Source organism: Trachemys scripta, chromosome 1, assembly GCF_013100865.1.
Source record: "Trachemys scripta elegans isolate TJP31775 chromosome 1, CAS_Tse_1.0, whole genome shotgun sequence".
Classification (NCBI taxonomy): Eukaryota; Metazoa; Chordata; order Testudines; family Emydidae; genus Trachemys; species Trachemys scripta.
In genome coordinates, this window is record NC_048298.1 from 158,489,830 (window position 1) to 158,513,590 (window position 23,761).

General features: G+C 45.2%; 1 protein-coding gene across 1 annotated transcript; it reads left to right on the top strand.

The window, feature by feature from the left end:
- The first annotated feature begins 1,012 nt into the window (after positions 1 to 1,012).
- Positions 1,013 to 21,559, top strand: LOC117876449 (OX-2 membrane glycoprotein-like). The gene is made up of 5 exons (XM_034768694.1): positions 1,013 to 1,448; positions 5,318 to 5,617; positions 6,777 to 6,888; positions 15,308 to 15,431; positions 20,086 to 21,559. Exons 1-5 carry the CDS (start codon positions 1,013 to 1,015, stop codon positions 20,278 to 20,280), a joined length of 1,167 nt encoding a protein of 388 aa, XP_034624585.1. The 3' UTR covers positions 20,281 to 21,559.
- Positions 21,560 to 23,761: the final 2,202 nt, after the last annotated feature.

The window sequence follows — 23,761 nt, forward strand, 5'->3', positions numbered from 1 at the left end:
GGAGAGAAAGGGACTGGGCGGGATAAAGAGAGGACTAGGTGGCAGAGAAGTAGAAGGGAAGAGGGGATCAGACCAATGGGGAGAGGGAGTGAAGAAAAAAGAGACTGGGTGATAAGCTTCTCCTTAGACAGTCAAAAACTCTCCCTAATCCTCCCCTGCTGTTCCTTCACTAGGAATTGCTGTAGTTGATGCAGGTCAGTGGTGTAATGACAAATTTGATGGAGGCTAATTCACATGCTAATAGGGTGACCGGATAGCAAGTGTGAAAAATTGGGACGGGGCGGGGGGGAGGTGAGGGGAAATAAGACAAAGCCCCAAATATCGGGACTGTCCCTGTAAAATCGAGACATTTGGTCACCCTACATGCTAAGGAATGGAAAGGGAGGTGTCTGTGAGTTGCTGCTCTCTGTAAGATCTGGCCCACACTAGGAAAAGGTTTTAGACCCCTTAAATCTGGCACTGCTACTATGAATCTGAAACAGAGCTCAATAAGTGCATGAGGCTGCTCTCGCTGGGCAAAGATCACTGTCTATTTTATCACTTCACCTCCAGGGGAGGATTTCAGTGAAGAATTTTCATTTTGTATCTTCTGGGCTTATAGCCGGATAAATAAGAGCTCCTTTGTGAGCTTCCTCTGGGTTCTGTGGTACCTGCTGCCATCTTGCGGCTGTGTGAAGTCATTGCTGTTTTGTCACTGATTCCCCAAACAGGAAAGAGGCAGACGAGAGGGACTTATCAGGAGGCTGTTCACAGGCTCTATTTCTCCATGTATTACTTGGGGAAAACAAGGATCATATATAGCATTTCCTGTTCTAGCCTGACTATAACCAGCTGTTAACCTAGCCTGAAAAACCTCATGCTGTGTTAATTATTACTTTCCCATGACCACACTGACAAGGACAGTGTGTAACACTTGTAGTGTGTCTCTCGCACAGAAGACCTAGGCAGCTGGTAGCATCTGAGCTCCATACCACATTCACACGGTGGTTCGGGGACTATGTAAAATACACACATGCACAATGTGGTGTCCCAGGGCTGTCATAGAGATTTCCTCCGGGGACGTTGCAGTCTCTCTTTTAATGTGATCCTTGATGTGGCTTTGTTTCCAGGTGCCAATGCAGCAGTGAGATGTGAGAGAGTTCCTGCAGCAGCCTTAGGTGAAGATGTGACCCTGAAATGTAACTTTATACCCTCTTTGGATGTTTTACAAGTCACCTGGCAGAAGTTGGAAGGCTCTTCATTCAAAAACATAGCTACCTATAGCAAGGCACATGGAACTAAATTCATAGGGCCTTTCAATAAGAGAATTTGTTTCAATGATACAAGTCTGAAAGCATCATCCATCACTCTTCGTGGCGTGACATTGGAGGATGAAACATGTTATAAGTGCATCTTCAACGCATTTCCACACGGCTCCTTCAGCAGAGAAACTTGCCTCATTGTACAATGTGAGTTTTAAACCCTTTTTCTCTAATGGTGCAGCGCCCTCTAGTGGATTGGATCCAGAATGTCAGTGTAATTTTCTTAACTTTTAACTCTCTCCAGCCTGGGCTGTCTCCAGGGCCATCCAGAGGGGTAGGGGAGAGAGGGGGGGCAAATGGAGCAATTTGCCCTGGGCCCCACAGGGGCCCCCACGAGAATATAGTATTCTATAATAGTGCAACTTTTTTTTATGGAAGGGGCCCCCGAAATTGCTTTGCCCCAGGCCCCCTGAATCCTCTGGGTGGCCCTGGCTGTCTCCCACAATGCCTTGCTAATGACAAGCCTCAAGCCCCTCCAGGCATTTATCACTCAGCACAACCACATGAGGAGCCCCAAAGCCAGCTAGATTACAGGAATGCTCCCAGAGCCACTCATGACACACAGAAAGGCACCAGCCAAATCCCCCCAGCTCCCAGCATTGTACCTCAGGAATATACAATCTTGTACTCCTCAAGATGGGCAGTGCAAATGTATTAATTGGTTCAACACTTCATCAATGGAAAGAGGATATACACAGCCTTTGCAAACCTGAGCAGATTACCAAACACTTTATACAAATTCACTGGTAAAGATAAACAGTAAAACACATTTATTGACTACAAAAGATAGATTTTAAGTGCTTATAAGTGATAGGCAAAAAGTCAGAGTTACCAATATAAAATAAAATATAAGCATGCAGTCTAAACCAGTGCTTCTCAAAGTCGGGACATTACTTGTTCAGGGAAAGCCCCTGGTGGGCCGGGCCAGTTTGTTTACCTGCCGCATCCGCAGGTTCAGCTGATCGCGGTTCCCACTGGCCGCAGTTCACCGCTCCAGGCCAATGGAGGCTGCAGGAAGGAAGGCCAGCACATCCCTCGGCCCACGCTCCTTCCTGCAGCCCCCATTGGCCTGGAGAAGCACTGGTCTAAATTCTCAACCCTATTCGATTGGGCAGCATCTAGCTCACAGGTATTCAAACTGTTGTTCATTGATCACCAGTGGTCCGTGAGCTCCATTCAGGTCGTCCGCAGATAGTTCCCTCTAAGGTGCACGCCTGGGCAGCCGCACGCAAGAGACTGAAGGGCCACCCACCTAATTAGTGGAGCTGCGCAGGTGTGGCTCCACTAATTAGGTGCCTGGACCCTGGAGAAGATGCACATGTGAGGTGAGGTGATGGCCTTGGGGGGACTAAGGAGTAGGTGGGAGGGGGCAGTGGGGTCAGAAGAGGGGGTGGGGAGCATTTGGGATGTGCAGGGCTGCAGCAGCCAGAGAAAGAGGCGACTTTCCCCAGCTCCAGGGCTGGGCTGCTGGGGAGAAAAGGCCCTCCTTCCCAGCCTCAGCTCTGTGGCTGCTGTAGCGGGGGAGAGACCCTCCTCCTTCTGAGCCCCAGATCGGGGGCTGCTACTGTGGGGCAGAGAGGGCACATCCATCACATTTGAAAGGTAAGACTACTGATATTAAAATGAGAGTTGTGTGCTTTTATTTGTAGAACAAAAAAAGTTTATTATCATTAAGGTTTTTTTCTTATATAGAACTTTTATCCAATGGTTAGCTAATGGCTACAATGCTTAGCTAATGGTGCAAACAACATTTGGAAAGATTAAATGAGACCCTCAGCAATTTTCAAGTGGTCCGTGGGAAAAAAAAGTTTGAGAACCACTGATCTAGCTTAAGCAGTTTTTCTCACCTCACTGGATATTGCAGTTCATAGTATGCAGATTTCATCCTTGAAACCTTGGCCAATTTTCTGTGTTGGAGTCTTAACTAAGTCTTCACAGTGTCCTTGTTGCTTGCAGCATAGGTGAGGGCAGGAGAAAGGCCAAGCATCGTCCCCCTGTGTTCTGTTTTATACCCTCTGTCCCAAGTGCTTGTAGAACACAAGTCCAGGCATGTCTGGTGGGCAATGCTGAGTCCCCAGGCAAGGTTGAGCAATTCCCTTGGTGGGGCCTCATGCAGGTGAGTCATTGAATTGTAGCTCTCTTGCTGGACAATGGCTGTTGATATGGTGTTTGACACACCGCCCGAGCGTTGGTTACTTTCCTTGCTGTTGCTTCTGGGGAACTAATATCTAGCTGATTCCTCCATTTACCGCATGTTTTAGTGACAACCATACAACACAATTCTCATAACTTCATATGCATTAATGATATACATATGTGGATAGAAAATCACTTTCAGCAGATCATAACCTTTCCCCTGATACCTCACATGGCCTGTTTTATATGCAAGATCACAATTATATATAGATAAGGAATATGGGGATTACAAGACGTTCTTACAAATTATCTTAGGTTTACCTGTAACAAGCCCCTATCATGTATCACCAATAAGATTGGATCCCTGAGCCTTTGCTGTTGCACCAGACTGCTACCACCATAGCACTAACTTGATTAGCTGGCAGCAGGAGATTGCTGCTGTGCCAGATGAAGAACAGCCCATTGTTTCTATGTGCTAGGTCCAGGGGGTGGAAACCAGCCCTGCCCAGATTTCTCTCTTCCCTGTCCCCTGGAGACAGGGACTCCTCTTCCATGCTAGGGCAGCAAGTCTGGGAAAGACAACATTCTGGGCATGTTTGAGGGGCTCTGTCCAGCCCAGATCTCCCCACATCCTTTTTGCTACAGCTGTTCTCACAGCCATTCCTACTTTGGTGTGCTACTTTGATGGTGGTATGAGCCTGGTGTTCAATGTTCAAGTCTTTGATTATTAATTTGGCAAGCAAGAGAAAGGGAGTGGTGATCTTTAACCATTGAGAACTCCGCTAAACCTGAATGGAATTTCATGGGACAAAGAAAAGGCACTTCTCCAGCCTGAGGGCTTTCCCCCTGCTGAATGTAGGGTTGCTGCAAACCAGGAAGATTTTACAGCTTCTAAAAACACTATTAAAGCAGCTATTAGATAAGTAGAAGAAGCTGGTCCAAGTTCGAGTCAGTTTGTCCCCTAACATCCCTGTCCTCCTTGTGTAACACAAGGTTCTCAAAGACGATGTTGGTTTTAGTCATTGTAGAGCCAAAGTTTAGCCTGTTTATGATTATATAGCAGAACAAGTCCCTCCTCCTCCCGCCCCCCCAAGCCTTGTGATTAAATCCACAGAAGGTCTCGAGTGAAGGAAAGTTTTACAAGGTTTCTCTTGTGATGTTTCCTCAGCAGTTTTCAGCTGAGGAGATGTTGTTGCCACATACTCCTGTAGAGGAAGTTAGTTCTTCCTCAAGTATTGCTGATGCCCTAAAATCCATGTAGATACTGAGGATTCCGCTGGGTCCATGGACCATCAGTGTAGAGGCCCTATGAACGTACCGGGCATACCATTGATCTGCTTTATGGAGCTGAATTGACAAGGCTTTCCCTTCTGGCCAGGGTTCTTGTATCCAACTCACAAAGGGACCTCCCATAGCATGGAGAATTTCCACTCAGAAGTTAATACAGCAATTTCTGAGTGGGTTTTCTCCTGGACTGATGCAAGAGGATGTGCCTCCAGCCCTACTCCTCACTTTCCCCTTCCCCATATGTGGATCCTCCATTCAATGAAGGGCTCTCCTTGGATTTAGGGATAGGGACATGGTGCCTCAAAAGTGTTTATCAGCACATTTTTTTCCATTACAAGAACTGTGGATCCGTGAAGAAGGTACCATCTGGCCCAATTTTCTTTAATTTCCAACCTTATGCCTTCTGCATAAAACCCCCAGCAAACAGTTAGATTTTAATGGTTTATTATTATATTTTAAGACTATAAAGGAACATATTGAACATAGCAGGAATAGTGTGGTTTTCTCCATTAAAAACTTTGCACAGGTCTTAGCTTTTTGGTCACAGTGTAAGGAATATTGTCATTTCCGTTGCACTCTATTCTTTCTCCTAGCGATTTCTGCAGTAAGAACTGAACTCCATTCAAATGCCAGCAGCCCGGAGCTCCTGACTGCAGTCTGCTCAGCTACAGCAAAACCTGCCCCAGAAATCACATGGAAGCCTGAGGGCTTCCTGATTGGCCAGCCTGAGATACATGGAGTTAAGCATGCAAATGGCACAGTAACTGTGACAAGCAAGTGTAACATCTCTGTGAGGCTCCTGCGACTGAAGAACCTCCAGGCTTTGACATGTGTAATAAACCACCCTATGGGAAGGAAAGAGAAGATAATTGGCCCACTAGAAGAATATGAAGGTAGGTTAGATCTGGATGTTGGTATAGGATAGTCTGGGGAGTGGAGAACAGAGAAAAACCATACCAAAAAAAAAAAAAGAATAGTTGTCCAAAGAAGGTTGGTTCTCTTCCAGTTGCTTTTCTTCAATGGCTTGTATCTGAGGACTTCTCTTCCGTGCAACAGTGAGTTCAAGTTAGTACACTTGAGATACTACACTGCAGCTGCACATAGTGCTTTGATAAGCAGAGTGATTGGATTAGCTTCTGATGAGATGTTGTAACTTCAGCATCACTCCTATTTCAACCTGCTTCCCTGATGGGCCAGCTGGCGCAAACATAAAACACCACTTAGCTTGAGTTGAAGATTTGTGTGTGGATAGGAGTCGATTTAAGGATAACACTCGAGTTACAACTCGTACTGAGTGTGCTATGAACATAAACCCTGGTGGTATGTCTACATAGCAGCTGGCAGGGTGCTTCCCAGCATGGGTGGACAATAGCAGTGAAGATGTGGTAGCATATGTGGCCGCTCAGGCTAGCCACTCGTAGGTGCTCCAGTGGGGTTAGTTACCCCCTGCCACCATCCAAGCGGCCACAGCCACACTGCTATTTTTAGCACACTATCTCCATCTGAACTAGCATTATTCATATCTATTTTAAGAATGAACAAAGCTCTGTGTTTGTATGACACAAAGTTACTCATTATTCATTATTGGCTATTCATCAATCCTTATTTTCCTGTTCACAAAATCTTCCATCCAATCAGAGAGCAGAGACAGAACTGTGTAACCCAGATGACCAATCACATTTCAGAAGAGCTGATAATGGAAGTGAACGGCTCACATATACCCCATCTGTTCAAATAAACTCTGTTACACTGTTCTGTGAATAAGGAAGACATGACCAGAGATCAGAAAAGGTTTGTGAACAATTCAGAAACAGAAGAAAAGTTTTATTATCAGATTATTTATTCATCATGAATAATTGACCTGCTCTGACGAATATCCACATTTTATGGTTAGAAAAACTGATACCTGGGGAGGTTAACCAACATGTCCAGTTTCTACACTTAGTTTAGAACTCTATGATTCATGGTTCCCAGTATCTGAAAACATAAGAAAAGCGTTGACATCCATATGGAGTCTGTGTGACATTCGGTGTTTGCTAATTTGCATTTCAGCATCTGATGAGGAGAGCAGAATATATATCTGGCCAGGGCTTTTCGCAATTTCTTTGACTGCCATAGGAGTCACCATCCTCATCTTGACATACAAGAAAAGCAAAGGGAATAAGTAAGTAGAATTATCATTTTCTTTTAAATTATCTTACAGAATTCTATTTCACTCCTCTTTCCTGCTCCATAGTTTAACATCATGTTACCATTTCTTCAGATCTTGAAAACTAACCTTGGTGTCTGTCCCAGATTTTTATAAGTATTTACATGTTATTACACCCAGTATTGCAGGCCTAACTGATTTAGGAGCTAGTCTCATTTCAAAAGTGCTTTAGGCACTTAGGAGCCAATAACCCATTAACAGTCAGTGGGTTTAGGCTTCTAGGTGCCTTTTAAATGAGACCTAGGCCAGGTCTACACAACAGATGTATACCCACACCCTTGAGCGACATAGTTATACTGACCTAACTCCCCCACGTAGACAGGGCTATGTCAGTTTTTGGGGCCGGCAGGAAATCTGTAGTCTGTATCCAAAGTGTAGACAACTTTTGAGACCTGCATATATAATATCCCTTTCCCAAGATTCCTGTAAGGTTTTCTGTTGATCTTTAGGATATGCTGTGAGGTTCATCTATTTTCTAGGATTTTTGCATAGGTGGGAGAATTATTATATTTCTGGATGAAAACTCAGAACTATGATTGTGCAGAATAAGTCCATGGAATGCTATGTTGACTTCATGTGCAGCAGGCTGACTACTGTATAAATCTTACACGTGGCAACCTGGGAATATAAATCCCGTCCTTCAGCTTCAAAAACACCTCTAGCTAGTGATGTGCTGCCATAAAGTTAACAAGGGTCTGCTTCCAAAATGTTGTCTCAGTCAGTGATGCATTCAATAGTCCCTGGGTAAAATACTCTTCACCTCTGTCCCACTGTATCAGTTCCCCACTCTTTCCCTTGCTGGTGGGGGTGGGGAGAATAGGGGAGGAGATAGGTTTCAAAGTTCTTCCAGCTCCTGGCTGAGCAGGAGCAGGTGGGCAGCAGCAGGGAGAATGGTGGGATGCAGTGGCTTCAGAATTGCTATTGATGCTTCCTCTCTGACCACCCAGTTTCACCACACAATAATGGAGGCTCCCTGCAGCACTGCTGCTTCCTGAGTGAGCAACATTCAGCTCGGTACTTGCCTCAGAGGTGGCTGAATGTTTTTCACAAGTGGAGCCGGCCTTAGTCCTTTCAGACAGAGTGCAGTTTTTGTTTTCACCACTCCCAAAAACATACTGCTCCCCAGTCTCTCACTGCAGAAGAGGAGTCCAGCTGCTTGTTCCATTTCAGCCTCATCATTGGCTCACATTGATTTCTGAGTCATATCTAGCTTCACAGGAAAAGAAACTTATTAATAAATGAAACTGAGTGTCAAGGCTGGATTCCCACTTTGAACTTTAGGGTACAAATGTAGGGTCCTGCATGAAAAACTTCTAAGCTTAACTACCAGCTTAGCTCTGGTTTGGCTGCCACCATTTCAATGGATTCCCTCCCTGGGAAGCCTTGAAAAACCTTCACCAAATCCCTGGTGAAAACAAATCCAAACCCCTTGGATCTTAAAACAAGGAGAAATTAACCATTCCCCCTCCTTCCTCCCACCAACTCCTGGGGAATCAAGTTCCAACCCCCCTGGGATTTACAACAGGGAGAAATTAACCATCCCCCCTCCTTCCTCCCACCAACTCCTGGTGAATCAAGATCCAAAACCCTTGGATTTTAAAACAAGAAAAAATTAATCAGGTTCTTAAAAAGAAGGCTTTTAATTAAAGAAAAAGGTAAAAATTATCTTTGTAAAATTAGTATGGAAATTAACCTTACAGGGTAATCAAACTTAAAGAGCTCAGAGGACTCCCCTCTAGTTTCAGGTTCAAAGTACAGCAAACAAAGATAAACACTTTGGTAAAAGGTACATTTACAAGTTGAGAAAAACAAAGGAAAACTAACACGCCTTGCCTGGCTATTTACTTACAAGTTTGAAATAGGAGAGACTTGTTTAGAAAGATGTGGAGAACCTGGATTGATGTCTGGTCCCTCTCAGTCCCGAGATCGAACACACTCCCAAACAAAGAACACAAACAACAGCCTTCCCCCCCCCAAGATTTGAAAGTATCTTGTCCCCTTATTGGTCCTTTAGGTCAGATGCCAGCCAGGTTACCTGAGCTTCTTAACCCTTTACAGGGAAAAGGATTTTGGAGTCTCTGGCCAGGAGGGGTTTTATAGTACTGTACACAGGACAGCTATTACCCTTCCCTTTATAGTTATGACACGCCCCCCAAATCACAGATAGTGTTGGATGTTTGGTTTCACACTGGCTGTGATTTCTTCCTGGAGTTTTAGGAGAAAACAGAGTTAATAAGACACATGTACCTTTAGACATACTACTGATTATATAAAAACTAACAATATGTTTTATTTTAAGAACAATTGTTAATTAGTTAACTTTGGGAAACTTTTTTGGGAGAGTGCATTAGCCACTTTGTTAGAAGCTCCCGAAATGTGTTGTATTTTAAAATTAAAATTTTGGAGAGCTAAACTCCACTGAAGAAGTTTTTTGTTATTTTCCTTGGCGGTATGAAGCCACTGTAGCGCAGCATGGTCTGTTTGTAGTTGGAAACGCCGTCCCCAAACATATGGGCGTAGCTTTTTTAGCACGTACACAATGGCATAGCATTTCTTTTCGCTGATTGACCAATGGCTTTTCCTTTTAGACAGTTTTTTACTGAGAAATACGACAGGATGGAATTTTTGATTTGGTTCTTCCTGCATTAAAACTGCTTCCACGCCTTGCTCGGACGCATTTGTGGTTACTTGGAACGGTTTGTCAAAGTTTGGGGCCCTTAGCACAGGGTCAGACATGAGTGTTGCCTTAAGCTGGTTAAAGGCCTTTTGACACTTATTAGTCCACTGAACTGCATTTGGCTGTTTCTTTTTGGTTAGGTTTGTTAGCGGGGCGGCGATTTGGCTGTAGTGGGGTACAAATTGCCTATAATATTCAGCCAAGCCTAAGAAGGATTGGACCTGTTTTTTAGACTTTGGAACCGGCCACTTTTGGATAGCATTTACTTTGGCCTGTAGGGGATTTATAGTTCCTTGACCCACCTGGTGCCCCAGGTAAATTACTTTGTTTTGGCCTATTTGACACTTTTTAGCCTTAACAGTTAGTTCTGCCTGCTGGATGCGCTCGAAAACTTTTTCCAGGTGCTCCATGTGCTTTGCCCATGAATCAGAAAAAATGGCCACATCATCGAGGTAGGCAACTGCAGATTTTCCCAATTCCGCTAGGAGACCATCTACAAGTCTTTGGAAGGTGGCGGGTGCATTTCGCAACCCGAAAGGGAGTACATTGAATTTATACACCCCTGCCTGGGTGACGAAGGCTGACCTTTCCTTAGCGGGTTTATTTAGTGGTACTTGCCAGTACCCCTTGGTTAAGTTTAAAGTAGAGATGAATTGGGCATGTCCCAATTTCTTCAATAGCTTATCTGTGCGTGGCATTGGATAGTTGTTAGGACGAGTTACAGCATTTAGCTTACGGTAGTTCACGCAAAAGCGTATTTTCCCATCTGGTTTGGGAACTAGAACCACTGGAGATGCCCATGCACTTTTAGAGGGGCGGATTATACCCATCTGTAGCATGTTCTGGATTTCCCTTTGTATAGCAGTTTTGGCATGAGGTGACTCCCGGTGGGGTGGGGTTCTAATAGGGTGAGCATTACCTGTGTCAATGGAGTGGTATGCCCGTTCGGTCCATCCTGGAGTGGCTGAGAAAATTGGTGCAAAGCTTGTGCACAGCTTCTTGATCTGCTGTCGCTGCAGACGTTTAAGGGTCGTGGAGAGGTTCACCTCTTCCACGCCACCATCCTTTTTTTCTTTGTAGTAGACACCTTTAGGCCACTTCGCGTCATCTGTTTCCTGGGCTGTAAACTGGCAAACGTTTAATTCTCTGGAATAAAAGGGCTTAAGAGAATTAACATGGTATACCTTAGGCTTTATGTTGGAGGTGGGGGAGGCTATGAGATAGTTAACAGCTTCTAGGCGCTCCTGGACCATGAATGGTCCTTTCCACGACGCTTCCATTTTATGGGCCTGGAGCGCCTTTAAGACCATGACTTGGTCTCCTACTTTGAAGGACCGTTTTCTGGAATGTTTATCATACCAGGCCTTTTGCTCTTCCTGAGCATCCTTTAGGTTTTCTTTAGCAAGGGCTAAAGAATGTCGGAGGGTGTTTTGTAGGTTGCTTACAAAGTTTAGAATGTTAGTTCCTGGAGAAGGTGTAAACCCCTCCCATTGCTGCTTCACCAACTGTAATGGCCCCTTAACCTCACGGCCATACACAAGTTCAAATGGTGAAAACCCTAAACTGGGATGTGGTACAGCCCTGTAGGCAAAAAGCAACTGCTGCAACACTAGGTCCCAATCATTGGAGTGTTCATTTACAAATTTACGTATCATGGCCCCCAAAGTTTCATTAAACCTCTCCACCAGGCCATTGGTTTTATGGTGGTAAGGGGTGGCAACCAAGTGATTCACCCCATGAGCTTCCCACAGGTTTTCCATGGTTCCTGCCAGGAAGTTAGTTCCCGAATCTGTAAGGATGTCGGAGGGCCAACCTACCCTGGCAAAAATGTCTGTTAATGCCTGACACACACTTTTAGCCCTGGTGTTACTTAAGGGTACTGCTTCCGGCCATTGGGTAGCAAAATCCATGAAAGTCAGTATGTACTGCTTTCCTCTGGGTGTCTTCTTTGGGAAAGGACCCAGAATATCCACAGCTACGTGCTGAAATGGGACCTCAGTTATGGGTAGTGGCTGGAGAGGGGCTTTAACCTGGTCTTGGGGCTTTGCCGCTCGTTGGCACACCTCACAAGACCGGACATATTTAGCAACGTCCTTACCCATTCCCTCCCAGTGGAAGGACTTCCCCAACCGGTCCTTGGTTCTGTTCACCCCAGAATGGCCACTGGGATGATCATGGGCTAAGCTCAAGAGCTTTACCCGATACTTAGTGGGAACTACCAACTGTCTTTGAGGATGCCAGTCTTCCTGGTGCCCACCAGAAAGAGTTTCCTTGTATAAAAGTCCTTGTTCTACAACAAACCGGGATCGGTTAGAAGAGCTGAGAGGTGGTGGGGTGCTCCGCGCCGCCGCCCAAGCTTTCTGAAGGCTGTTATCTGCTTCCTGCTCGGCCTGGAACTGTTCCCTTGATGCTGGAGACATCAGTTCCTCCTTGGACTGTGGACTGGGGCTTGGTCCCTCTGGAAGCGATGCAGGTGCTGGGGCTGTTTCCATTGCCTGTGAACCGCTGTTCGCTGGTGCACTATGTGGTATTTCAGGCTCTGGCTGAGCCTCTTGGGTAGGGTTATCTGCTGCTTCTGCCAGTTCAGGCTTGCTGGTGCCCTCTGGCGTTGGAGTTGTAGACGGGTTTGCAAGCGCTGGACTCAGGGCTCGCAATGGTTTTGGTGCTGGTTGCGTTGCCAGTTCCGGTTCTGGGACTGGCTTTGGCTGGGTCTCTGGGATTGGATCCACTACGGCTGTTGCAGTCGTTGGCAGGGGATCCAGTTCCACCACCTTTGTCTGGGTCTCCGGTAACACAGACGGGGCCCTGGTGGACGGCTCAGGAACAGGGATGGGGGTGAAAGCTTGCTTAGCCTGGCTGCGGGTGACTATTCCCACCCTCTTGGCTAGCTTTACATGGTTGGCCAAATCTTCCCCCAGCAGCATGGGAATGGGATAATTGTTATAGACTGCAAAAGTCCACATTCCTGACCAGCCCTTGTACTGGACATGCAACATGGCTGTAGGCAAGGTTACAGACTGTGACACGAAGGGTTGAATTGTCACTGTAGCCTCTGGGTTGATGAGTTTGGGGTCCACTAGGGATTGGTGGATAGTTGACACTTGAGCCCCAGTGTTCCTCCAAGCGGTAACCTTTTTTTTGCCCACTCTTAAGGTTTTCCTTCGCTTCGAGGGTATGAGAGAGGCATCTGGGTTTGGGGATCTTTGGTGTGATTGGGGTGTAATGAACTGTAATCGGTTGGGGTTCTTAGGGCAGTGAGCCTTTATATGTCCCAGTTCATTACATTTAAAACATCGCCCTGCTAAGGTATTACCGGGACGATGTTGGTTGGTGGAGACTGGTGTGGTGGGGTGAGAAGGCGTCTGGGGTTTCCCTTGGGATGTGGGTGGGGCCTTGGGTTGTCCCCGGTGGTAAGGTTTTGTTTCGGCTTGCCCCTTCTGATATTCGCTCCAACTGCTACTAGTTTTTTTTTTTCTGCCACCTCCACCCATTGGGCTCCAATCTCCCCCACCTCAGTTACAGTTTTGGGCTTCCTATTTAGGATGTACCTTTTTATTTCCTCAGGAACACCCTCTAAAAACTGCTCCATTTTTACTAGGGAAAGCAGATCTTCCAGAGATTGAACATTTGCTCCTGATACCCAGGCATCACAATTTTTGTCAATATGGTAGGCACGACGGGTAAATGACACATCGGGTTTCCACTTTAGGGCTCTGAACCGCCGACGGGCATGCTCGGGTGTTAGCCCCATTCTGAGTCTGGCCTTGTTTTTAAAAAGTTTATAACTGTTTATGTGTTTCTTAGGCATTTCAGCCGCCACCTCTGCTAAGGGTTCACTGAGCTGCGGCCTCAGCTCTACCATGTACTGGTCTGCAGCGATGCTGTATCCAAGGCAGGCCCTTTTAAAATTTTCTAAGAAGGCCTCAGTATCATCGCCTGCCTTGTAGGTGGGGAATTTTTTGGGATGGGAAGTGGTACCTGGAGCGGGGTTGTTAGCATTGGCTGGTGCATCCTGCTTAGCCTTTGCCACTTTCAGTTCATGCTTCCTTTCTTTTTTTTTTTTGGCTCCATTTTTTTTTGTGGGCCTCCTCTTTGGCTTTTTTTTCTTTTTCTTTCTGCTCTGTCTTGAGTTTTGTTAATTGAAGCAGTCTCTGATGTTTTCTTTCATTTTCTTCTGCTTTTAGTTTGGCCAGTTCTATTTTTTTAGCTACTTTTTTGGTAGTCATTTTTCTGTTTTCTTGTGCTGGGTAACCCCCTCTGCAGTTGGCTGAAACTGGGAAGCTCTCAGCTTTGGCTGCTGCTGAGTTAACAGAGACTTTCTAACTAGCTACTTCCGAGGATGTAAAAAGGAAAAAAAAACAATTCAGCTTGTAAAGTCCTTTTACCAGTCAAGTTTGCTAATTGAACCCTTCTCTTAACAAAGGACCTGTTAAAAAAACTTAACACCTCTGCCTTCAGGCAAGGAGAGATAAGATATGCATCTATCTACTTCCAGCTCGGCTTTCCAAGCAGCTAGAAGGAGAAAAAAAAATCTCACTGGCTTTTGGGTTTAAAATGATCCCACCTCTGCCACCATGTCAAGGCTGGATTCCCACTTTGAACTTTAGGGTACAAATGTAGGGGCCTGCATGAAAAACTTCTAAGCTTAACTACCAGCTTAGCTCTGGTTTGGCTGCCACCATTTCAATGGATTCCCTTTTTGGGAAGCCTTGAAAAACCTTCACCAAATCCCTGGTGAAAACAAATCCAAACCCCTTGGATCTTAAAACAAGGAGAAATTAACCATTCCCCCTCCTTCCTCCCACCAACTCCTGGTGAATCAAAATCCAAAACCCTTGAATTTTAAAACAAGAAAAAATTAATCAGGTTCTTAATAAGAAGGCTTTTAATTAAAAAAAAGGTAAAAATTATCTTTGTAAAATTAGTATGAAAATTAACCTTACAGGGTAATCAAACTTAAAGAGCTCAGAGGACTCCCCTCTAGTTTCAGGTTCAAAGTACAGCAAACAAAAATAAACACTTTGGTAAAAGGTACATTTACAAGTTAAAAAAAACAAAGGAAAACTAACACGCCTTGCCTGGCTATTTACTTACAAGTTTAAAATAGGAGAGACTTGTTTAGAAAAATGTGGAGAACCTGGATTGATGTCTGGTCCCTCTCGGTCCCGAGAACAAACACACTCCCAAACAAAGAACACAAACAACAGCCTTCCCCCCCCAAGATTTGAAAGTATCTTGTCCCCTTATTGGTCCTTTAGGTCAGATGCCAGCCAGGTTACCTAAGCTTCTTAACCCTTTACAGGGAAAAGGATTTTGGAGTCTCTGGCCTGGAGGGGTTTTATAGTACTGTACACAGGACAGCTATTACCCTTCCCTTTATAGTTATGACACTGAGATTCCCTCTCACAGGGCCCGAAGGCCAGATCTGTTACAAGGGGACTTATGCAAGCCCGTTCCAGTTCATCATGGCACTTGAAATGATGCACTTTGTAGCAGAACAACATAAATGTTAGTCAGCTCAGGACCTTTCTTTTGCAATCTGTCTCCCCTCCCACTGTCTTAGCCCATTATAGTCATTGTCACTTGTCTCCTCTTATCTAAATAGACGTTAAATTCTTTTAGTGCAGGGACCATATTTCTGTGCAATGTCTAGCACACTGTTGGGCACTGTATAAATATTCAATATTTACATCACAGACCAACGAGTAGCAGCATGCCCTGCACTCCTGCGGAGAAAAAGAATTTGAACCAAGATGGAGGAGACAGACACCAGTACCAGCCAACACCTAAGAGCCAGCAGAGTGTTTTCTACCAAAATGAGGTAACAGAAAATCATACACAGGCAAACAACCTAGCAATGCCTAATGCTAGGGAGTTGAGGTCTGCCACACCGTACTTAACTTGTGCCAGGGCTTGCCAGGACTGAGCACCGGCACCTCTAGGCTCGGCAGTTCACAGCCCCAGTACCTCTGGGGTTGCCACATCAGTTATGAAAGTAAAAAAATTGCTTGAGCCCCAGCACCTCTTTCGTTACAAATTAAGCACTGCTGACACAGCTACAATACAGACATTGGATGTTCTCCTTAAAAGAGACACTTAAACATTACATTGACTTTCTTTTGCAGGCTAATTGACTTCCTTATCTGTCCAGATAGACACTAAAGACTTTGAAAGTGAAAAGAAAGACAAAACAAAAATAAAGTACTGCTCCTTTATGAAACATAAAGATAGCCTCAGAGTGTTTAAAAACATGTTCCACATGTTCTTCACTTTAGAACAGGGGTCGGCAACCTTTCAGAAGTGGTGTGCCGAGTCTTCATTTATTCACTTTAATTTAAGGTATTGCGTGCCGGTAATACATTTTAATGGTTTTTAGAAGATCTCTCTCTATAAGTCTATATATTATATAACTAAACTATTGTTGTATTGTAAAATAAACAAGGTTTTCAAAATGTTTAAGAAGCTTAATTTAAAAATAAATTAAAATGTTGATTCTACGCCGCTGGTCCACTCAGCCTGCTGCTTGTCTGGGGTTCCATTCACCTAGGCTGGCAATGGCCTGAGCGGGGCCTGCGGCCAGGACCCTGGCTGGCAAGGGGCCGGCAGCCAGAATCCCAGACCAGCAGCCGGCTCAGCAGCTGGCTCCTGCCAGCCGGGATCATGGCTGCCGGACCCACTCAGCCTGCTGCCGGTCTGGGATCCCGGCCCTGCCCACATACAGTGGGTACCTACCTTTTCCCTGGTTCTGGCCCATTCTCTTCCTCTCTCTGCACTGAGCTGAGGGTGGGAGTGCACTGAGCACATGGCTGAGGGTGAAGGAGCAGGCTGGGGGTTGGAGTGTAGGGTCTGGCCAGGAGCTAAAATGAGGGAGGGGGCTCATGGTTGGGGCAGGAGGTTTGGGTGTGGAGCGCTTATCTGGGCAGCTCCCATTTGGTGCAAGGGGTGCAAGTGGAAATGTGTGTTGGAGGGTGCAGGAGCTCCTGTTTGGTGCTCAGGGTGGGGGTGGGGATATGGGGGTGTGTGCAAGAGTCAGGGCAGAGGGCTAAGGGCATGTGAGGGGAGTGCAGGTGTCAGGGCATGGAGTGTGGGGGGCCTGCGTATGTGTGGGGATGCCAGGGCTGGGGTCGTGTGTGGGGGGGGATGAAGGAGTCAAGCAGAGGGCTGGGTGTGTGTGAGGGGAGTACAGAGCTCAGGGCAGAGGGCTGTGTGTTGGGGGGGTCAGGGAAGAGGGCTGGGGGTGTGGGCTGGGGTCACGGGGTGCTTACGGGCTAGAGGAGATATGGCCCGATTACCCCGCCCCCTTCCCCAAGGCCCTGCCCCGGCTTCTTCTCTGCCTCTGCTGGGAGCAGCGAGCACGCTGACTCCGCTCTACCCCCTCCCTCGCAATGGCCATCAGATGATTGCCAGCAGGGAGGGAGGGACAGAGAAGAGGAGGAGGGGCAGGAACCCAGCACACTGTGGGAAGAGGGAGGGGAGCCGGCAGGACCAAGCTTCTGCCCCCTGCCCCTGTGGGAGGTGGGGCGGGGGCACGGAGGGCGGAGAAGAGTGGGCCGGGCCAGGCTGGGCAGGATTTTTAATGGCATGCTGTTGCCTGCCGGGAACCCGGCAGGCAGCAGCGTACCATGAAAAATTGGCTTGCGTGCCGCCTTTGGCACACATGGCATAGGTTGCCGACCCCTGCTTTAGAGAATGTCAAGCCCTCACTTCCCATCTCTTGTGCAGGACTCTGGCAAGATATTTGGAGGATCTCAATATTGGTGCTTCAAGAAGCTCTAATCTGATGTTCAGCTCTCCCTCCAATTCCTCTGGGCTTCCTTAAGCATCAGCCCTCTCCAGCTCAGTTGAGGGGAGGGAGAATCAAAGCTCATGCTGACGCCTCAAGTGACATCAGCATTCAGGCCTCCCAAAGAACTCACTGAGCACCTCCAGCAACAATATGGAAGAGGGAAGGCAGGATAGTGATGTGATTTCAATGTGAAAATGAACAGGAATGGAAGCCTTTCTTTTAAAGACAATGGAAGTTCAGACCAGGTCAGGGATCGGCAACCTTTGGCGGGTGACTCGCCAGGATAAGCACCCTGGTGGGCCGGGCCGGTTTGTTTATCTGCCGCATCCGCAGGTTTGGTTTGCCGCTGCAGGCCAATGGGGTCTGCGGGAAGCGGCAGCCAGCACATCCCTCGGCCTGCGCCGCTTCCCTCCATCTCCATTGGCCTGGAGCAGCAAACTACGGCCAGTGGGAGCCACGATCGGCCAAACCTGCGGACACGGCAGGTAAACAAACCGGCCCAGCCTGCCAGGGGGCTTACCCTGGCGAGCAACGTGCCAAAGGTTGCCAATCCCTGGACCAGGTCATAAAGGGATGGTACAGCACAAAACCATAAAGTGCTTCTGGTTTGGCTTTGCTCTTCACTTCTATCCAGTGCTTAATTTGCAACGAAAGAGGTGCCAATGCTCAAGCAAATTTCTTTCATAACTGATGCGGCAAACCCACAGGTGCTGAGGCTCTGAACTGACAAGCCATGAGGTGCCGGGGCTCAGCCCTGGCACAAATGAAGCACTGCTTTTGTCACCTGCGTAGTCCCAGAACCTGCCTTAATAATCATTTACCACTTACCTAGTGCTTCTCACCCATAGCTCTCAAAGTGCTACATATAGGTGAGTAAACATTGCCTCCATTTTACACTTGGGACTACTGAGGCAGAGGGATGTTAAATGCCTTGCTCAGAGTCAGCTGGCAAGGTGGTGGCTTTGCTGGCAGTTGAAGCCTGATCTGCTGATTCCTATTCTAGTGCAGTGGCCAGTGAGTCTTGTTGCCTCCCATAGCAGTATCTAGTACATCGTTTCCTGGAAATTCCGTTCCTGCAACCCCAGAATCATGGGTCTGTCTCAATTTACTATAAAAGAATGATAATTGAGGGGGTGTTTTCAGGAAAATATGTGCAAGGAAGGGGCAGAGGTGCAGGGAGAGAGAGTGGCAGAGATGGGATGAAGCCCCATTCTCAATTACTCTGCTTCTGTATTTGTGTCAGAAATAGAGAGTGGGAGAAGGTGGCTTCAGGTCACTTTTTCATTTCCTACATTTTGGGAAACATGGAGTCTATCCTGGAAGTCAGTGACTAGATGTAGTATGGTGAGCTCTGGTTACGTTTCCTTCCACCCTGGCCTGTCCTCTCATGGAAACCTGTTGGGATTATTCTCAGGGGGCCATTTCTGCTCCCTGTACGCTGCCGGGGGGGGGGGGGGGCACATTATTATCCCTCTTTGAAAGTATAGAAAATTGAGGTAGAGTGCATTGAATTGACTTGCTCATGGTCTCAGAGTGAGTCAGTGGCAGTGCTGGTGATAGAGGCCCGGTCTCACAACTCCTAGTTCATTGGCCCATGTTGCTCCTATGTTGAGTAGGAGGAGGGAGGTTATATCATCTCTGTATTTAGCACTGGTGCGACTCCTGCTGGAATAGTATGTCCAGTTCTGGGTGCCGACAATTGAAGAAGGATGTTGATAAATTAGTGAGGATTCAGAGAAGAGCCACAAGAATGATTAAAGGATTGGAAAACATGGACTATAGAGATAAATTCAAGGAATTCAATCTATTTAGCTTAACAAAGAGAAACGTAAAGGGTCACTTGATCACAATCCAAGTCCCTACATGGGGAACAAATATTTGATAATGCACATTTCAGTGTAGCAGAGAAAGTTGTAACAAGATCCAATGGCTGAAAGTTGAAGCTAGACAAATTCTGGCTGGAAATAACATGTGCATTTTTAACAGAAAGGATAATTAACCAGTGGAACAATTTACCAAGGGATGTGATGGAAACTCCTTCAGTGGCAATTTTCAAATCATGATGAGATGTTTTTCTAAAATATATGATCTAGTAATAACTTTGGGGGAATTCTATGGCCTGTGTTATACAGGAGGTGAGATTAGCTGATCACAGTGGTTCCTTCTGGCCTTGGAATCTATGAATCAGTAGCCAGGAAATCAGTTGTTTGAGTAGTAGTGATTCCTGATAGAATTTTCTGACACTTGAAGTAAGATCCTCCCCAATATTTAACTTTAAAAAGGGAATGAGCTGGGAAAAGGTACTGGGGATAGAGGGAAGGGATGAGTTGAATCAGTGCAGAGATTAGATTCTTCAAAATGCAGCATCACACAGATGCTTTCCCCCAAAACTGTTCTGCCCTGTTGGTCACATGGATGTGAAGGAGAATAATCTCACTAGTGACATCCAGTCATGCAGTTATAAATCTTTCACATCTTTTAAGCACCACCAGCCTACTGATTTGTTCGTTAATCTGTCTTGTTTATACCCATTGCCTTTTTAATGTGTTAGTTCTAATTTCTGGTACTGGCTTCTAGGAGTTTTATTCAGTTGATCCTTTTGCTAGTGTTTTCCCGCATTGCTTTTCCCTCTCTGATAATTTAAACCTTTACCTTTAGTACCACATAACTGTATCACTTGCTCTTACAGCGGCAAACCCCAGGAAGTTCTCAGCGCAAAAGAAAATTCTTTTCAAAACAATTGTTTTCAAAGAAGAATCAAAGAGATACACGGGTACCCAGATCAATATTTTCAGAAGGAAAAGAAAAGAACGAGGAAGGCAATCTGAATCATTCATTTATGGAAGGGATTGAAGAGATTGATGACTCGGTTTTTAAAAATTAGAGAAAAGGTAAACTTTCATTGCTGCAAATGAAAAAGCAGAGAAACCAATGTCACTAACTCAGCATTCAAACCAGCCCCAAAGGAGAACTTTTTCAAAGCATTGTGCAGTACCTTTGGGAGAGGAGCTATTTACAACATGACTTTGACACAAAAAGAGCTATAAATAGGGGGAGGGGGAAGTTGTGGTGGCTTCATTTCCCCCTCCCCTCCATTTATGGTATGTAAAAGGTATGTGTCTCTTTCAGAGAATCCATTTGACCTGAGACTTGGAGACGGAAAACATGCAGGTGAACAAAATCAGGTCACATGCTTTCCTTCTCACTCCTCCCCCCCGCAAGGAAAAGCTGCGGCTAGAGCTGTGTGAATAATGGATTTCTCGGTTTGCCGGCAATTCCAAAAAATTGAAAAAACATTTATTTGGGTCGAACTGAAAAATTTGTTTCATTTTTGGTTCTAACGAAATGTTTTGGCTGAGCACTTCAACATTTAATTTTTTAAATCGCGTTTAAAGTAAATTTTGAAACAAAAAGTTTTTTCAATTGGAGACCTCAGAATGTTTCAGTTTTCAGAAACCATTTTTTTACTTTTTTTCCCCAATGAAAACAGTTCAGCAAAATTGATGCAATTTCACCAAAAGTTTTGGTGTCACTGAATATTCATTTTTTTTGCCAAAGATAAAGTTTCAGTTGAAAAGTTTCACCCATCTCTAGCTGTGACACCCGTTTTATGGAAATTTACATTTAAAAGTAATTATTTCCCCTTTTACACTCTTTTTAATCTTCAATTTACTTGGTTTCTGTTACATCAGGCAGACGCAAAAATGTAATGGGGTTTCATTGTTGCTATATTGAACTCAGTTTAAAAAAAAAAAATCCTGTCTCTTAGAGTTCATTCACAACTAGAACACCTCTCCAAGGCTGTCCTCTCTCTTTTCCAAGGTAGAGGAGCTGTGGCCAGATTAAGAGAAAAGAAAAAGAGATAGCCTTTGTTAGATGAGTGGAGAGGAATACAGAGAAGAGTTCATTTGGAGCAAATAGCGGGAGTTCTAGGTAGATTAGACTAACATTGGATAGAAAAGCAGAGAGACCATTTTAGTACTTATTATGTCAGATGAATACAATGTAGAGAAATTGTAAAATGCAGTGTTTAATTCCCCCTAAATCCTTGTAAACTTTGTCCTCTGCTTTAATTTCAGTGATTTTTCTTTTTACATGTGTACTGGGCTACTTAGCCAACAGCATCCATTTTACTGCCAGAGAATAAAAAATTTGCTCTTACAGAGTTTGAAGTGATAATGTTCTTTCATTTTGGATCATATTGAGTGTCTCACTTAGATTAGTCAATATCAATAATGTTTTACTAACAACAGAGCACATATGGTTTAACTGTGAAGATCTCAGTCTCCTTTCCAATTCTACAATCTAAGCATTTTTTCCCTTAAGAGGCAATTTAAAATAACTTCCCACACAATAGGGCCTTAGCAGCACCCCATAAAAATCAGTCTGATGTTTCATTTCACCAGTATTGTTATTCAGTAGAAAGTCTTTCTTCCTAAGAATCCAGAATGGTTTGTTGTTACAACAATTGCTGAATAAGCAAATCATTAACGCACTCAGAGAATTAATCTGTGGCGTTCTGTAGGTATTGCAGCTGGATACCAACATCTATCAGGGCGAGATTTAATGGAGAAACAGTAGTTAACATAGCTGTCTCTCTAAAGGCATCAAGGAATAATCCAGCCTAGAATATGAAGAGTGCTTGGCTGAGAAAAAGGGAATCCAGTGCTAATAGTATTGTTTTCTCTCTAGACATTAAGTAGCCCCTAATCCATAATATGACACTCCAGAAGCATCTATATATCTTAGGTACTTATATGGCCCTGTCACAGGGTGGCTGGCCCCTTCAAAGAAAGAGGGACCAGCATTCTTGATGACCAAGCAGGGGCACCCAGGTAGGGGCCTGGTGAGAGGCTGGATGACATGTGGTTTTGAAACTAAGGAGGAACTTGTAGAGAGAAGAGGGAGACATGACAGCAAGGCAGCTCAGAGTAGGATGGGAAGGGAAGTTGGAGAAGGGCTTTCATGCAGCATTGCAGAAGGACTTCCATGCAGCATTGCAGTGCAAAACCTTTCTGGGAAAAGGCGGCCTGGGCAGAGACAGGAGCTCAAACCAGTTGTGAGCCCCAAGAAATGGCCAGTAAAGAACATTGACAATTACCTAAAATCCCTTCAGAAAAGAAGGTGGGCCCAGACAGAGCAGTTATCTGAACTTTAAATGACCATAATTATCCCAGAAGGGGAGGACATTAATTTGGGCAGACTGGGAGAGGAGAGGGAGGGACTGAGATGTGCACCCAGGAAAAGATGATCAAAGGCCTGAAGATCATGGTGCAGTGGAATGGTGTTGATAAAATAAATAAATACCCAAACACAGAATTGGTTGAATGGAGAAAGCAGCCTGTGAAGTAATTATTAAGAAACAAGCAAAGGGCATAACCCCAATTGGGGGCAATGGGTCTATGCCTGGGCCAACAGAAGGTGTGCGTGGACAGTCTTGGCCCCTGATAGGACCCCATTACAGTTGTAACTGTACAGCTCACAGTTTTCAGTGTATTTATCCTCCCTGTGAGGTAGGGAAGTGCTGTTATCCCCATTGTACTGATGGGGAACTGAGGCACAGAGGGCCTTGACCGAGGTCACACAGGAAGTCTGTGAAGGGGTGGGTTATTGAACCCAGTTGTCCAAAGTCCCAAGCTAGCATCCTAAGCATTGGAATTTCCTCCTTCTCAAAGGATATTCTTTAGCAGATTCTGTCCAGATTTAGTGGCATTGAACTCTCCAACCATACATGAAAACACAAAATAGGTGCAGAAAACAAATATTTCTTTCTGCAAAGGGAGATGCTCCCTTATTTGGGGCAGAGACATTCAGTATTATGCGGGTGCTGTCAGTTCACCCCTCTGGAATTAGGTACCTCCCCTCCTTATCTTGTGGTTCCTTTTACAATTTACAGTTAATAGATTTGTGCACTAAAATTTGGTACTGCTATTGCTCTGTCAGTGGGAAAAGGAAGTACTGACTTCTCTGAGCCAATTGTGTTTCAGTTCCCTGTGCCTTTGATCAGAGAGATGTCTCTTGTAACCATGTCGGAGCAACACTCTTGCTTGGCAAATAAATTATTTTGTCTGTTCATATGATTAACACCACTTACATTCTGCCATTTTGAGCAAAGACGTCATGTAAAAGTATTCACTCAATGTATCCATGTAAAAGTATTCATTCATTCATCATTTAAAAGTAACAGATTCAAGGTGCTATATGGGGAAAAAATAGGAAAACAGGAAAAATTGAAAAAGAGAAGAGAAAAATCTGCTTCCGTGTTAAGTATGGAACAGTACGATTATATAGTTCACTATCTAGATAGGTCTTATTTGGAACAAAGTCAAGTTTATATAGAAAAAACAAGGACAATCTCACAAATG

Coding starts and splice junctions, on each gene's coding strand:
- LOC117876449 (XM_034768694.1), top strand. CDS start 1,013: ATGCACAATGTGGTGTCCCAGGGCTGTCATAGAGATTTCCTCCGGGGA. Junction 1,449..5,317: donor AACTTGCCTCATTGTACAAT/GTGAGTTTTAAA, acceptor TCTTTCTCCTAG/CGATTTCTGCAGTAAGAACT. Junction 6,889..15,307: donor AAGAAAAGCAAAGGGAATAA/GTAAGTAGAATT, acceptor TTTACATCACAG/ACCAACGAGTAGCAGCATGC.